This window comes from Chiloscyllium plagiosum, unplaced genomic scaffold, assembly GCF_037043375.1.
Source record: "Chiloscyllium plagiosum isolate Xiang-an unplaced genomic scaffold, Cpla_swu_hap1 HiC_scaffold_3, whole genome shotgun sequence".
In the NCBI taxonomy this organism is placed as follows: Eukaryota; Metazoa; Chordata; class Chondrichthyes; order Orectolobiformes; family Hemiscylliidae; genus Chiloscyllium; species Chiloscyllium plagiosum.
In genome coordinates this window covers 53954874-53972399 of record NW_028270141.1, presented here as the reverse complement: position 1 = coordinate 53972399, position 17526 = coordinate 53954874, and the positions used below count along the sequence as shown (strand labels likewise).

Genomic DNA, 17526 nt, shown 5'->3' with positions numbered 1-17526 from the left:
AGTAGATGTGATCTATATGGATTTCAGAAGGCGTTGGACAAGGTTCTCGATGGAGGACTGAATAGCAAGGTTAGATCTCATGGAATACAGGAAGAACTAGCCATTTGGATACAGAACTGGCTCAAAGGTAGAAGACAGAGGGTGGTGGTGGAGGCCTGTGACCAGTGGAGTGCCACAAGGATCGGTGCTGGGCCCTCTACTTTTTGTCAATTACATAAATGATTTGGATGCGAGCATAAGAGGTACAGTTAATAAGTTTGCAGATGACACCAAAATTGGAGGTGTAGTGGACAGCAAAGAGGGTTACCTCAGATTACAACAGGATCTGGACCAGATGGGCCAATGGGCTGAGAAGTGGCAGGTGGAGTTTAATTCAGATAAATGCGAGGTGCTGCATTTTGGGAAAGCAAATCTTAGCTGGACTTATATACTTAATGGTATGCTCCTAGGGAGTGTTGCTGAACAAAGAGACCTTGGAATGCAGGTTCATAGCTCTTTGAATGTGGAGTCGCAGGTAGATTGGATAGTGAAGAAGGCGTTTGGTATGCTTTCCTTTATTGGTCAGAGTATTGAGTACAGGAGTAGGGAGGTCATGTTGCGGCTGTACAGGTCATTGGTTAGGCCACTGTTGGAATATTGCGTGCAAATCTGGTCTCCTTCCTATCAGAAAGATGTTGTGAAATTTGAAAGGGTTCAGAAAAGATTTACAAGGATGTTGCCAGGGTTGGAGGATTTGAGCTATAGGGAGAGGTTGAACAGGCTGGGGCTGTTTTCCCTGGAGCGTTGGAGGCTGAGGGGTGACCTTATAGAGGTTTAAAAAATTATGAGGGGCATGGATAGGATAAATAGACAAAGTCTTTTCCTTGGGGTCGGGGAGTCCAGAACTAGAGGGCATAGGTTTAGGGTGAGAGGGGAAAGATATAAAAGAGACCTAATGGGCAACCTTTTCATGCAGAGAGTGGTACATGTACGGAATGAGCTGCCAGAGGATGTGGTGGAGGCTAGTACAACATTTAAGAGGCACTTAGATGGGTATATGAATAGGAAGGGTTTGGAGGGATATGGGGCAGGTGCTGGCAGGTGGAACTAGATTGGGTTGGGATATCTGGTCGGCATGGAAGGGTTGGACCGAAGGGTCTGTTTCCATGCTGTACATTTCTATGACTCTATGACTCTGACCACTTCCTTCTCAAATGCTATTGGGTCTGGGCAATAAATGCTGACCCAGCCAGCAATGCCCATATTCAATGAATGACTTTTTTTAAAACTGAAATGATGGAAGCTAGCCTCCCTGACATTGGGTGAGGGTTGTGGAAGGAGAAGGCAAATTAGTTACAAGGGAAGGAAACAGAATCTCCCATCATTCTATTTCTGAGTCAGACAAAGATCTGACTCCAGACAGAATTACACTCTTGTGTTTACTTTCCCCAAACACAAACATTTAATTGCAGACTAGCAGCCAATTTGTATATCAACTCAGGAGTCCCTTGCCACTTAGAATGGAGGCCCAATTTACATTTGAGAAATAATGTCATGACAGCATTAATGGAGGTCAGAAAACAAGCATTGCAGGCGATAATGACATTTCCAATGGCCTCTTCATAGCAATGTCTGAATCCTACGAGCACTTTAATGAAACACTGTTCCTAAATTGTGAAACTAATCATTACATACCAATAAAGTATGCATTTTGAATCTTTAAAAATCTAAATTGTATTTAAATGCACTGGCATATTAATTACAAGGTTATCAGCTGTCCTGTGCTTTGCTGCATAATTATCTTTGCAGGTCCTGAAGCAAGTTCTCCGAAGCACAATAATAATTTGGCCTTGTTTCTCCCACAAGTCCCTAATCAACATGTCTAGGATCAATAGGGAGTAAGCAAAGAGCTTTTAAAGAAGATCACAGCATAGACTTTCAATCCTTCTTATTTCAAATTCCTTGCACACTCCATGCTGTTACTTAAAATTTGAAGTGCAGTTTTAGCATCACAGAGGCAGGTCACCTGCCAGTCACAGAAAACAACACATGTCATTGAATGTCCCAAACCAAACATCAAACATTGGACATGGCATCGAGGTTGACCTTGGGTGTTTGTGCACTGAAAGGCAGAACAGAAAATGTTAAGCATGCACAACAGGCCATAGACAGGTGAGTGCAATGGGAGGGAAAGTGGCAAATGAAATTTAATGCAGAGAAATGTGAAGTTATTACTTTGGCATGAAGAACACAAAGACACAAAAGAAAGTCTGTAACTCTCGATGTTACTGCAGCATATGTGCATATGTAATCCTTGGCTCTATGAATAAATATGTGAAGTATAAAAGCTGAAATTATGTTCAACTTGTGTAAAATACAAATTTGGCATCAACCAGAGCATTGTTTGTGTGACACATCTTAGAATATGATGGCATCAGAATGGATTCATGAGAATGATTCCGGTGATGAGGAACTTTAGTTCGATGGATGGATTAGAAAAGCTGGGATTGTTCTCCTTTGAAAAGAGAAGATTGAGAGGAAATTTAACAGTGGGTTTGAATACATGAGGTGTCTGGGCACAGCAGACACTGCATTGTTTGTGAAAGGATCACAGTTATTGAAGACAATTTGCAAAAGAACATTGCAACATCGGATCTGGAATGCACTGCTGAGAGTGGAGTGGAGGTAAGTTCAATCAAGGCACTCAAAAGAGAATTGGATTAATAATCTCAAAAGGAAGAATTTGTCGGGCTACAAGAAGTAGCCAGGACAGTGGCACGAGGCAAATAGCTCTTTACAGAGAGCAGCAGCCTCCTTCCACTTTGTAACCATTCTCTGATTCTATGATTCTAAATCAGTTAGCACATGAAAAGTGAGAGACACATTATTACATGTTGAACTTCAGCATTTCTGCAAAGGTGAAAGATTTTTCAGTTCCAATGAAAGGTTCAAGCCCAAAAAAGTCTTTCCCCTTTTCAGATGCTTACTCTAGGTATCTCATGATGTGTTTTGTTATTTTACATATGCAGTTTTTCCACATTTACTAGCAGTCCACAGGAAGCTGCCTGTTAATGATATTTAATAAGCAGAACAGAAAATGACTAAATTAAAACAGCAATTATACAAAGACAGCAAACACTGCATTGAAAAAGATGTATTTTTTTTAAATTATATTAGAAAATACAATTTCTATCTTTACATAAGCCTGGTCGAAAAATTGAACCAAGCCAAGACCATTATTTCTGATAGACATTTATGCAAATCTCTACTAAACAAGGAAGTCTTGGAGGCGAGGAACAGACTGATGGTAACTCATCTATGATGGGACTGAACAAATAGGATTCATTTAATTATATATAACACCAACATTAGTATTTGGAAAGTCCAGTTGGCATTGTTATACTCTTGTGCTTAGTTTAAATGATATATTAGTTGATTTGAAAGCTTTTATTCTTTAATTTCTTTAATTTCATTAACAGTCACATCGAGTATTGAAATCAGTCAAAAAAATGGCAAAAGCAGATGTGTCTCTCTGTTGTTTTCTGTTTCTTTCTTAAGTAGCTCTTCAGCAAGTTTGATTATTATTGCTTTAACCCAATGGGTTTCTTTCATGGAAGATTCTAGAGTCACATGTAGGTAAGACCTGGTGAGGCTGGAAGATTTTCTTCTCTAAAGAACAGTAGTGAACCAATCAATGGCAATTTTATGGTCACTAGTGCTGGGACCAGCTTCATATTCCAATCTCTTTTTAAATTAGTTGAATTTAAATTCGATCTGCTGCTCCGATTGGAATTGAATCTGAGTCCTCAAAGCATTAGTCTGTGACTCTGAATCACGAATACAGTAACATTACTGTTATGCTACTGCCGCCTCTTGTCCTTAAGCATATCTTTAAGTAGTCAGGGGAATTACCAGGCAAGAGAACTTGCAACTCTTAATATTTCCAAGGTGCATGTGATATTCGAGACAACAATGTGCATTAATTTATTGTTTAAGTTATTTAGGGAACCAACAAAGTGAAGCAGTAATGAAGAAGTAATGATGCAGTCCTTGTTCTTACTGTGTCTGCTGAAAAATGGCAATTTCAATAACTGCCATTCTCTCATTGGTTTGGTGGAGGGCTTGACTGTCACTAAAATGTCAACACTTGTAAAAGATGTTCCTTGTGATCAATTGCAGTCTGAGTTTCTGCCCAGTGCATCATTTTGAATCTTCAGTAACTGTTGCTAAATGAATTTAAATTATGTTACAAATGTAAACAGTACAAACAATAATGATAGTATACATCTTAATGCAGGTAAACATGACACAGGATCTCTTCTCCATTCAAGGTAATGTCTCTGTTTATGCCATAACTGCAACATTGAAGAGTTTGAAGGAAATAAATCTGCAAAAAATGATTTTGGTATCATTTTAAAGAAAACCATAATGAGGAGGTTGGTTATTTAATTGGGGTCTTGTGCTGAGACTAATTGCAGAAATTACAACAAAGTTTATTTTGAAAACATTTATATGCATCACAGGTCTAATGCAGCAACAAAACATACAATGAACACCAGCAGTGTCATACACTGGTGTTGAACACAATGCAGTAGTTCATTGCAGTGAATTAGAAACATTCTCACTTCGTTGGAACTATTTCTCAACAACTACAGAAGCACAGGCATGATGAAATGAAATACTAAATGCAAAAAACATGCAAAATAAAAAATGCACATTTTTCATTTGAAAATGCTGATTATTTGCCCTCCCACTCCTCCTCCCTCGCAACCTTTAGAACCTGGAAACTACTGACTGTGATTCAACCTCTTCCAGACAGAGCATAATGACAATCTGAACAGACAGCTTCTTCAGAATATTTGTATTTTACTCAATGACTATTTAGCAGGAATGGTTCTTCTATTTTATCATTGTCCTCCTCTCTCTTTGCTCCTTCATCACCTCTCCCTTCTTCCACTTAACTCCTAGAAGGCCAACCATTTTCACTCTTTGAACTATAAAGGAGGCCTGAGTGCCAGATGGCCAGGACCCTGAAAATGAAGTGAATTGACAGGGAATGTAGATGGTCCATCATTAACACAATTAAGCATTAATATTGAAAACACTTAATGTTTCAATATTTCTAAGTTGACCATTTCAATGAACATGAGCGTAGTAAATTCTTTATTGAAAATAATAATGAAGATGAGATGCTGTATTAATCAGAAATAAGTTGAAGAAACTTTATCATGCAGCATAAGATTGGCAAATAAAAAAGTTTGTATTTTATCCTAGTCGCAGGTTTAAGATTGGGAATCTGCTTATCCCCTGTAACTAAGGAATTATGGTTGGATTACCCTCAATGGCGTAAAAGAAAACATATATCACATCCACTTCTGAATGGTCAGACAGTGTCGACTATTCAGCAGAGGTAGAAAATAACACAGCTTGTGTAGTTTGTTTTTAAATTGATGATCAAGATACAAAAATCAAAATCATCTGAATTGGAACAGGTATAATATTCTTCACCCTTTTCATGAATGCTTACCAACGTCAAATGTGTCCTTTGGAAGTTCTGATTGCATGCACTTTCTAGCACCTTAACAGTGAATGCTGAGTAGCAACATGGATGGTAGCAGAGAATCTGGGAATACTTTTAACCTAACTCTTTGGGTGGAAATCCCACATGACCAGGTAGAACACAAACTTTAGACTCTAGCTAATGCTAACTTCAACATGAGAATAAAGCAGACAGGCTGTCAAACCAGTGTTGCACTTGATTTTGTCATTTACCCGATGGGTTGGTCAGGTTAATTGCACCCAGTGTGAATGCTTTGAAAGTTTATGACGTGTTAAAGACAAGGATTTCCCCAGGCATTTACAGCAAGGAGATTGAAGAGCCACGAGCCTTTTTAATCACCCACACAAACATTAACTTCTGATTGCAGCGAACACTTTCCAAGTTTTGATCATTGTTTTACTAAAACTAGTGGAAACCCCTGTAAATAAGTAATAATTTACTGCTTACATGCAATGGTGTGGTATTTTGATTAATATTAAAACTGAGCTTCCAAAATGCAGTTGCTAATTATTGTACAGCCACTGACTTGAAGAAAGTTCTCGACATTTTCGGGTGACTGATTGTAAAGAAAACGGTTAATGTACAAAAAACGTCATCTGCACGATTGAAATTTAAAAGAAAAACTCTATGAAAACATGCAGTGGATTTGTTATATTGATAAAATGAAGACAGGAATAGAACTATTGAATTAATTACCAGTATGTGGCATAATTTTACCAGCATCAGCTTGTTCCTGAGGGACCTTTCTCTCATGAACTGATCGAGTTCGCTGACTTTTTATTGTGTGATCTCCCATCAATCCATATTCTAAGGATAGAATAGAGGTTTATGAAAGGTCTGCCATTGCATAATTCACACATTTACATTTGTATCTTACTTATTCTTACGGATTTTAATGACAATGTTATGAACAAGACAGGTACCGAATCTGTTGTTACTCGATGTGGTAAAATAACAAATGCACTTTCTATTTTTTCTGTTGTTGGCTTGGGTTTAGGAATCTCCTTTGTGTGCTGTGAAGAGAGAAAGAGCGAGGACGCGAGCCACTTCTTTGTGAACGGGTTGGCAAATTCTGCACACATAGTCACATGAGGATTACAGGAACAGTAGACCATTCTGTCCGCCGAGATTTCCCCTTGTAAAATTAGAACAATGTGTCAAAAAAAAACTGAAAAAGTTATTCACATTCTCTTGGTCAGGTGCTTTTCAGAGAGTAATCCTTTTTGCTGTAATCTTAACATGTGAGGGACAGGAGAAAGTGGTCTAAACTAAGTTTTTTTAAAATGCTTTCATGAAATGTGGGCATCACTGTCAAGGGTTAATGTTTATTGCACAGCCCTAACAGCTTTTGAATGGAATGGCTTGCTCTGCCATTTCAGAGGGATGTTAAGAGTCAGCCACACTGCTGTGGTTCTGGAGTCATGTCTAGATCAGACCTGATATGGATGGCTGATTTCCTTCTGTAGAGGACATTCATGAATCAGATGGATTGTTACAAGCATTGGTGGCTACAATGACTGAAACTAGCTTTCAATTCCATCAGTTGTCCAAGAAGCATGAACTGGACCTCTAGATTACACATCCAGTGACATTGCTATTAATCTTTTATTGACTGTAGTTCACTGAATATTCGTTAAATTCTTTGTTTGGATACTTGTTTCCTCATCCTCCTGTCATTCTCACTTGCCTTGAAAGTAAAAACTTTGGACAGTACTTTCCAAATCATTGAAAACAGAGAATCAAGCAGCTGGTGATTTATTACAAGCCAAGTTGGCTCTAATGATCAAGACCAATTTCATCCATGTAAAATTTGAAGTCAAAGCCTGTTTAGGAGATGCAAGTTCAACAGTGCCTATTGTGGATAATACACAGACACACGCACAAAAATGTGCTTATACAACTTTACATTTGAAGGTACTTTTACCTCGAGTGCACAGAATAGTCTGCTTTTTTACAGAGAAAGGCTATTTAATACATTTGGTGTTTATAATCTACAAAACCTTCCTGTCATTCATCTCATCCTGTCAGTATATCTTTCTATTAGTTTCTCCCTCATCTTTATCTAGCTTGCTCTCACATGCATCAATTAAATTTACTCCATTAAAAATTAATTTCAGTCCACATCTGCATTCATCTATCAATCACTCTCTTAAGGGTGAACTGCAACTTGTGCCTAGTTTTTGTCCAAATAGTTTGGGGAGTTGAGAGGCTCATGTGTGGGTTCCTGCCTGTGTAAACATAGAGTTTGAAGGATAATGCCAGCACATGGGAAACAGCCTTTTCTTATAAGAAATTGAATGAAGGGAAGATAACTTTTCGTATCTTTCTTTGTCGAGCACAGGAAAGGACCCCACAGTGTTGAATGTGTTCTGGGAATTGTATCGAAACAAGCAGTTATGGAAAAAAGAGAAAACATCCACCAGCAGTCAGAGATATCAAGAAATTACAGACAAAATCTCAACTGATTAAAAATGGGCAAGTTGATGACAAATAGTATGTGCTGAGAGTGGCGACACCTAAAAATGTCTGGTACTGACACTTATCAGAACCGCCTGACAATGGAATTTAAGAGAAATGTTTTTCTTTCTTTTCTGTCTTTCGCTCCAGCAATCTGTCAGCTTGTAATGCTGAGCATTGGAGATTGTGAGATACATATTGATTTGCCTGATTTTTTTAGGATGGGGTGGATAAATTAGATTAGATTAGATTAGATTAGATTAGATTACAGTGTGGAAACAGGCCCTTCGGCCCAACAAGTCCACACCGACCCGCCGAAGCGAAACCCACCCATACCCCTACATTTACCCCATACCTAACACTACGGGCAATTTAGCATGGCCAATTCACCTGACCCTGCACATCTTTGTGACTGTGGGAGGAAACCAGAGCACCCGGAGGAAACCCACGCAGACACGGGGAGAACGTGCAAACTCCACACAGTCAGTCGCCTGAGGCGGGAATCTCAATGGTAGATAGCCCATGCTGACTGGAAATGAGGCAGCACACAAAATATGCGTGCACTGTCTGGATTGCAGTGTGGCCAAGGGCTGTTCTGAACTGAGCAGCTGTTCATTGTGTGCCTTTGGTGAACAGCAGGGTGCTCAAGTAACATTCCAAAGGAAGCTAATCCTCCAGGCCATCTTGCCTTGTTTAAGGTGCAATTCCTGTCAAAGAGAAGTTGAACCAGTGTGCTGCAGTTTGTGGAAGTGACACCACCCTAGATGTACTGGTCAGTGAGGTAGAAGACAGGAAGGAAGTGATATATCTGTTGGAGGTTGTTGAGATTGAGTAGGGTATGAGGGCACATGATGAGGGGAGTTAATTGTTCAGCATCTTGTTCCCAGGACATGGCAGTGCTGATGGAATAGGGTTAAAGACCCTATAGAGTGAATGCAGTGCTGCACATCACATTCCCTCACCCCATACACCTTTCATACCTCTCAATTTATCACATCCCCATTACATCACACATAAATGGACACACTCCAATCTCTCTCCAGCAACATGTCCATCTGTGTGGCTCTGCAGATCTGTGCATGGCTGCTCTATCACGCAAACACACTGACAGATACTTAGTGACACACTGTCCCTTCCCCTCAAGGAGGAGGACACCCACAAAAGTGGATAATGGGGGACTACCATGCCTACATACCTACAGCATCGTCCAGGCAATGGTATGTACAATTATTAGCACAAGTGCCATTTGACCTGTGCCCAGAGTTGGTGGGACAACCCCAAGGCCATAGAAAATTGCAACATTATGCACCCTCTCTGCTCACCCTTTCCTCTCATCCTGGTAGGAACCATGAAACAGAAACTGTTGAGAAGCAGACTGTGGACATTCTACTTAGAAGCCAACCCTCATCTACATTCAGATAGCCACGGGCTGCTTGGCTCCTGCAACCTCACACACAGGGCAGATGGTGAAGAAAGAGAATTCTGAGGGAGATGAGAGGTTGAGCAAGTTCTCCCAAAACACACTGGCATTTAGAAAAAAAGAAAAGTTATCTCATTAAAACAGATAAGATAACATAACACATGAGGAGACTTAACAGGGTGAATGTTGAGAGGATGTTTGCCCTCATGAGACAGTCTAGAATGAGGAGGCAGAAAGTGTCTCTCAGTTAAGACGGAGATGAGGAATAGTAACATCTTTAAGGCGGCCATTAGTCCTTGGAATTCACTAACACTGCAAGGCAGTTAAATGACAGTCAAGGCTGAGTTAGATTTGTTTTAATAACAAGGGAGTTAAGGGTTATGGAGAGTGTGGCAACAGGAAAGTGTAGTTGAGGCCCATTAGTTCTTATTGAATAGTGGAGCTGGCCTGATGAACTGAATGGCCTATTTGTTTTGATCGCATGATTGTATATGACCCTGAGCACCACTTGCTCAACAACTGGCACTACACAAATGTTAGAGATTAGTGTAGAGTCAGGATGAGTCACGTGGTCAGTCACAGGGCACATTTGGGTTGCAGCCAGAGCAAGGGAGATGGGTCTGTTCCTAATGAACTCTCCCAGAGGGACAATGTCATGCAAGAGTTTCATCAGTGCACACTCTGATGAGGACCTGGTCAGGGAGAAGCTGAGGCACACTTCGGTGTTAAATACATTGACAGGACTGTCAGGCACACTCTGAGGGCTGTCAAGGAAAGTGGAGGAGCTCAGCGCCAGTATAGCACAGGACTTGGAAAGAAAGATGAAGGTTTTTAGAGATCTCTGACTGCTGCCATCCAGGCACAGACAGCTACCATCATAAAATGTGAATAGTTGTGATCAAAGGGACCTTTTGTCTCAAACAGCAGTTCAGCAATTACCCACAGGAAATTACAAGGATTGCTGTCCCTGATCAAATTCCAGTGGCTCTGCAGAGTACGTTCCTGCTGCCTTCTCTCAAGATGGCAGCACCCATGTTGCTATTACTGTTGATTGCCTGGGTGCACGCCCTTTTGCAACTCTGCCTGTCCAAGCCAGGGTGGTGCAGACTGAAGCTGAAGATGGCCTTGGGTGAAGCAGGGGCTTTCACACAAGGACATTCACAGTCTCCTCTGATGACAGTCAGCAGCTTTTCCCCAGTCATGCTGCAGTCATGCTGCACTGGCACAGGCAGTGTCATTAGCAGGACAGACCCTGCTAAGCAGATGCACAGAAACTGATCAGTTCTGTTGTCCTTTTTATTAATAGTATGTTGATTTATGAAGGCAGTAGCTGCAGATTCTTGTTGAATGATGTTAGCCAAGAGAACTTTGCATTGTAGAATCTGAGATAATTGCAAGGATAAGATGGATCAATGTTGGGGAAATTAACTTCAATTGAAAGGAATCCTTACACACAGTGTGAGCCTCTCCCTCAGTGTAACTGTTGTATGTGGTCTCTATCCTTTCTCCTCTTCTAGTGCTGGAGTCAGAAGATACCCGCTGGAACAACAGAATTGTACATTTGTTGAAGACAGAATGCACCTTGGCAAACACGACACCCTCTCAAGAATGTGCTGCACAGATTCCATGCTCATGTGTGAGGCCATTGTTTTGTGAGCCCTGCGGTTTGCTTCACAGCTCCATAAAGAGACCCGGGTTCAATTCCCGACTCAGGCGACTGACTGTGTGGAGTTTGCACGTTCTCCCCGTGTCTGCGTGGGTTTCCTCCGGGTGCTCCGGTTTCCTCCCACAGTCCAAAGATGTGCAGGGTCAGGTGAATTGGCCATACTAAATTGCCCGTAGTGTTAGGTAATGGGTAAATGTAGGGGTATGGGTGGGTTTCGCTTCGGCGGGTCGGTGTGGACTTGTTGGGCCGAAGGGCCTGTTTCCACACTGTAATCTAATCTAATCTAATCTAATCTAAATCTCTTCTTTGTAGAATGGCAGGTGGCTGTCATGAATCACTTGTGCAGTGAGTGCTCCCTGTCTTTTTTTAATGCTTGAGGCCATTGTTGGCTGGGCCAGAATTTATTGTCCATCCCTAGTTGCCTCAGAGATGGTAGTAGAAGGTAGAGAATTGCGACCATCCTTGGGCTATCGGGACATCCATAATTCTGTTAGAGAGAAAGACCCAGTGGCAGTAAAAGAACTGCAACATATTTCCAAGTCAGATGGTGAGTGGTTTGGAAAGGAACTGGCTGCTAGTGGTGCTCCCATGTATCTATTCCGTTTGTTCTTCTTAGATAAAAGTAGTTATGGAAAGTGCTTTCTTAGGATTATTGGTGAGTTTCTGCAATGCATCTTGTGCAAGCAGACATCTTGCTGACTGTACTGGAGACCTGAAGATGAGACAGAATACCTGACTGTCACAGGGTCAAAGGATTGTAGGTGTTGCCAGGAAACTGGTTATAAAAAATGAGAGGGCGAAAATAGTTATCACAGACATTGTGGCAAGCATTATTCTCATCCTGATTGAGGTTTAGGGTCTTTGGGTGATAGGTGACAGAAATCCATCAATGCAAAGTCCCTTGACTGCTCCTAACTAATCCAAATAGAAAGGTCTCCCTCCCAACAGAGGCTTTGCATAACTATCTCTTCTTTGGTTGTCCTGCTGATGTTGTAGAGAAAATGGCACTGCAACTGCCAGGACAAGCACTGAGCCAATACATTTCCAACCCTGTGCCACACAGAGTAGAGTTGCCAAGTGAAAAGTTACAAGAACAAAGGAATACAAGGTCCCATTGATAGCCTTAGATGAAGATTATGAGAGGAAACTCAAATGGAGTCAAACACTGGCAAAAACTGGTCAGGCTGAACAGTCTGATTTTTTAAAATTGATTTATTATGGTTCAACAGAAGGCCATTTGAGCCATTGAATACATGTTATGTTGTGCTGTACATTCTCTGCAAAAGTGTTTTCAATTAACTATTCTCTCATAGCTCAATGTCTACAGAGGTAGCCTCTTTCATGCAAAAGACAGGTGGGTTGTTCCAAAGCTTCAAGTGCTGGTATAGATCACTCTTCGGATAGATTGCTGGCTCATTGCCAAAGAGAAGAAATGGTCACCATCATGACCACATGGTAGGGTAGAACATGTATAAAGAAATAATGGTGACTTAGAAAGGCACATGATTTTCATAGGAGATTTTAATCTAAATATTGACTGGGAAAGTCAAAGGCAGCATAAATACAGAGTTCAAAAAATGTTTTTGGGATACTTAGTTAGAACAGCATGTTACGGGAGCTGATCAGAGAGCAGAATATATTAGATCTGGCACGGTGTAATGAAATCAGATTAATTAATGAGCTCATATTGTGGGAGCTTCTCGGTAGCAGCAACCATATCTAATTGAATTTTACATTACATTTGAGGGAGAGAGGAGTGGTTGAATATTTCTTTTTGAAAATTTAAATGAGGGCATTTATAAGGGCATGAACACAGAAAAGGCTAAAGTGAATTGGTAAATTAGGATGAAGGATAGGTAATTAGAGAAACAATAGCAGAGATTTAGGAGGGGATATTTCAGAATACACAAAATAGATACATTCCAAATAGTAAGAAAAATTGTAAGGGATGGACCAACCATTTGTGGTTAATCATGGAATCCCTACAGTGTGGAAACAGGCCCTTCGGCCCAAAACGTCCACACCGACCCTCCAAAAAGTAACCCACCCAGACCCACTCCCCTAACTTGTTATGCTATATTTACACTTAACAAATGCACCTAGCTTACACATCCCTGAACGCTATAGGTAATTTAGCATGGTCAATTCACCTGACCTACCCATATTTCGACTGTGGGAGGAAACCGGAGCACCCGCAGGAACCCCACACAGATACGGGGAGAATGTGCAAACTTCACACAGTCAGTCACCCGATGTTGGAATCAAGCCTGGGTTCTTGGTGCTGTAAGGAAGCAGTTCTAACCATTGAGCCACCATGTTAAAGATATTATCAAATGTGAAGAAAAAAAAAATTGTTTAAATTGTACACCAGAAAATTGCACAGAATATATAAGAAAACTAAAAAGTTCATGAGGGAAAAATTAAAGTACAAGAGAAAGCCAGCCAGATGCATAAAACAGATAGTAAGAGTTTCTATAAATATTTGGAAAGAAAAGAGGTTAGCAAAGTGAGTGCTGATCCCAGAGAAAGTGAGGCTGGAGAATTAATAATAGAAAATAAGGAGATAGCAGATTAACGGCCAGTGGTTATAGTAAACGTTGAGAATAACAACATAGGTTAAAAAAAAGGGATGACATCCTAAAAGCAAAATATAGAGAACTAGGAAGAAATTTGAAATGTAAGACCTCAAAGGTAATTATCTCAGGATTATGCAATTATGCAAGTCATGAACTAGTAGAAACAGCAGGACATACAGGATGAACACATGGTTGAAAAAATGGTGTGGGGTGAGAGTTTCAGATTAGTGGGGCATTTGAACTGGGTCTGGGGGAGGTGGGACCTGCATAAATGGGACGGGTTACACCTGGGAAGAATCTAGACACACATCCTTTGCGGGGGGTGGTGTCTGGGGAGAGTTTAAGCTTGTGTGGCAGGGAATGGGAAGTAGGGTAGGAGATGCAGAGATTGTGAGAGAAGAAGAAACCAAGGCTAAGAGGAATAAGAACAAGAACAGGCAGGGAAACTCTGCTGAAAAGAGTAGGGGAGATGGTATGAAATGCATGTGTTTCTGTGCGTGAAGTAAAATAGGCAAGGTAGATAATCTTAGAGTTTTGGAACCAAGACATTATTGCAATTAAGGAGATTTCACTGAAAGAGGAACAGGACTCGTAGCTGAATGTCCCAGGATTTACATGTTTCAGGTGTGATAGAAGGGGATGTAAAAGGAGTGGGGGAGTTGCGTTACTTGTAAAGAGGTATCTCACAGCTGTACTGCGAAATGATACATTAGAGGATTCGAGCAGCAAAGAAACATGGGTAGAACTCAGGAATAGGAAAGGTGAAATCACAATGTGGGGTAAACTGCGGGCCTCTCAACAGTCAGTGAGAGATAGAGGACAGAGTATGTAGGCAGATTTTGAAAGATGCAAAAGCAGCAGGAGTGTTGTGATGGGTGATTTGAACTTCCCCTATATTGATTAGAACCCGACTAGTACAAAAAGTGAAGTCACATATTATCGGGTGAGCTGGCAAGATGGAACTTGCTTAGTCATAGGAGACAGAGGGTAGCGGTGGAAGGATGCTTTTTGGAATGGAGGGTTGTGTCTGGTGGTGTTCCCCAGGATGGAGAATTTTGAGTGAGGATGGCTGTTTGAGGGTAAATCTACATCAGACATGTAGGAGTATTTCAAACAGCAGTTTATAAGAGTTCAGGAGTGACACATTACTACAAGAATGAAGGATTGATAGGGCAAGGTACATGAACATTGGATGATGAGGGATGTTATGACCTTGGTCAAAAAGAGAAAGGAAGCATACATAAGGTCTAGGAGGACTGGAACTGATGAAGCCCTTGAAGTACATAACGGAAGTAGGAAATAACTTAAACAGGGAATTAGATAGGGTAAAAGGGGTGATGATAAGTCATTGTTGAAACTTTATTGCTGGAACAGCACAGCAGGTCAGGCAGCATCCAGGGAACAGGAGATTCGACGTTTCGGGCACAGGCCCTTCTTCAGGAATGGGATTCCTGAAGAAGGGCCTGTGCCCGAAACGTCGAATCTCCTGTTCCCTGGATGCTGCCTGACCTGCTGTGCTGTTCCAGCAATAAAGTTTCAACTTTGATCTCCAGCATCTGCAGACTCACTTTCTCCCTGATGATAAGTCATTAGCAAACAGGGATAAGGAGAATCCCAAGGCTTTTTATACATATATAAAAAGCAAGAGGGCAGCTAGGGAAAGGTTTGCCCACTCAAGGACAAAAGAGAGAACCTATGTTTGGAGCCACAAGAGAGAGGTGAGGCCCTCAGTGAATACTTTGTGTCAGTATTCACCAAAGAGAAGGAATTGATGGAAAAATATCTCAGGGAAGGAAGTGTCGAATTTCTAAGACAAGTTGCTATTAAAAAGGAGGACATGTGCATCTTAAAAAGTATTAAGGTTGATACGTTCTCAGGTCCTGATGGGATCTATCCCAGAATATTAAGGGAGGCAGCAAATGAATTGCCGGAGCATTGACTAACATTTTTGGCCACAGGTGAAGCCCCAGAGGACTGGAAAATAGCCAATGCTGTCCCACTATTTAAGAAGGGAAGCAGGGATAATCCAGGAAATTACAGGCCTGTGAGCCTCATGTTGGTAGTCGGGAAATTATTGGAAAAGATTCTCAGGGACAAGGTCTGTATGCATTTGGAAGCAAATGATCTTATTAGCTATAGACCGTGGGATTTTGTATGGTGGAGGTCATGCCTCACAAGCTTGATTGAGTTTTTTGTGAAGTAATAAAAGGGAGAAAAGCAGTTGATGTTGTCTATATGAATTTTCCATCACCAGGTTTTCGTCCAAAAGGTTTGTTTGGAAGTACTAGCTTTCGGAGTGCTGCTGGTAGTTCGACTGGTGCAAAAAGTGAAGTCACACGTTATCGGGTGAGCTGGCAAGATGGATGCTGAACTGGCTTAGTCATAGGAGACAGAGGGTAGCGGTGGAAGGATGCTTTTTGGAATGGAGGGTTGTGACTGGTGGTGTTATACAGGGATGAGTGCTGGGACCTCTGCTGTTTGTTATCTACAGAAATTATTTGGAGGAAATTGTGACTGGTCTAATTAGAAAGTTTGCAGACGATACAAAGATATGTGGTGTTGCAGATAGTGAGGAGGATTAGCAAAGCATACGGCAGGATATAGATCAGTTGGAGGCATGGGCAGAAAAATGACAGATGAAGTTTAATCCAGACAAATGTGAGGTGATGCATTTTGGAAGTTGAAGTACTGGTGGAAATGATACAGTGAAAGGCAGAGCCCTTAGGGGTATTGATATGCAGAGCCATCCAGGTGTGCAGGTCCACAGATCACTGAAGGTGGCAACGCAGTAGATAAGGTTGTCAAAAAGGCCTATGGCATGCTTGTCTTCATTGGAAGCGGTATTGGGTATAAGGATAGGCATCAAGAGCTGGAAAAGCACAGCAGGTCAGGCAGTATCCGAGGAGCAGGAGAGTCAATGTTTCGGGCAAATGTCCTTCATCAGGAATGAGACTGTGAGCCGAGGGGTGATGAGATAAATGAGAGGTGGGGTGGGGCTGGGGCAAGGTAGCTGAGAGTGCGATAGGTAGATAGCGGTCGGGGTAATGGTGAGTCTCACAGCCTCATTCCTGATGAAGGCTTTTGCCCGAAACGTAGACTCTCTTGCTCCTCGGATGCACTTTCAGCACCATACTCTCGACTCTCATCTCCAGCATCTGCAGTCCTCACTTTCGCCTATAAGGATAGGCATGTTATACTACAGCTTTGTCGAACTTTATTTATGTCTGACTTGGAATATTGCATACATTTCTGGTCACCACATTACCAGAAGATGTTGATGCTTCAGAGAAGATACAGAAAAGGTTTATCAGGATGTTGCCTGGATTGGGAGATTTTAGCTATGAAGAAATGTTGGATAGACTGGATTTCGTTCCACTGGAATGCAGGAGGTTGAGGGACAACCTAATCAAAGTTTTTAAGATTATGATGGCATGGATAAAGTGGAAAGCATGAGGTGTTTTTTCCCAGGGTGGAGGGGTCAATTACTCGGGGACACTGTTTCAAGGTGCGGGGTGGGGGGGGGGGAGGGCATGTTTACATGAGATGTGTGAGGCATGTTTTTTGCACAAAGGGTGGTAAGTGCCATAAATGCACTGCCAGATGAGGTTGTGGAAGCAGACACAATAGTAATATTCAAAAAGTACCTGGACAAATACATGAATAGAACAGAAGAGAAGGAGACAGATGCTGTAAGTGAAAACAGTTTCAGTAAGGAAGGGCAAAATGTGTTGATGTAGGCTTGGAGATCCAAAGAGCCTGTTTATGCGTTGTCTTGTTTTTTTGTTCTATGAGTTGAACAGATAGTTTGCATCAGTCTTCATTGTAGAAGATATAAGGAACATCCTAGAAGCAGCAGTAAATCATAAAA

General features: G+C 41.4%; 1 protein-coding gene across 15 annotated transcripts in view; it reads right to left on the bottom strand.

Annotated features, from left to right (window-relative positions):
* adgrb3 (adhesion G protein-coupled receptor B3) overlaps window positions 1-17526 on the bottom strand; it is an 858467-nt gene that overhangs the window by 492067 nt on the left and 348874 nt on the right. For 11 of the 15 annotated variants that reach the window (XM_087979341.1, XM_087979352.1, XM_087979359.1 and 8 more), the window contains one exon: window positions 6236-6346. The exons of 1 other annotated variant lie outside the window; for it this stretch is intronic. In XM_087979341.1, coding sequence (XP_087835467.1) covers window positions 6236-6346 — 111 coding nt within the window. Of the gene's footprint in view, window positions 1-6235; window positions 6349-17526 lie in introns of those variants that run through there. 3 more of the 15 variants (XM_087979349.1, XM_087979419.1, XM_087979423.1) reach the window with 3 other exon arrangements.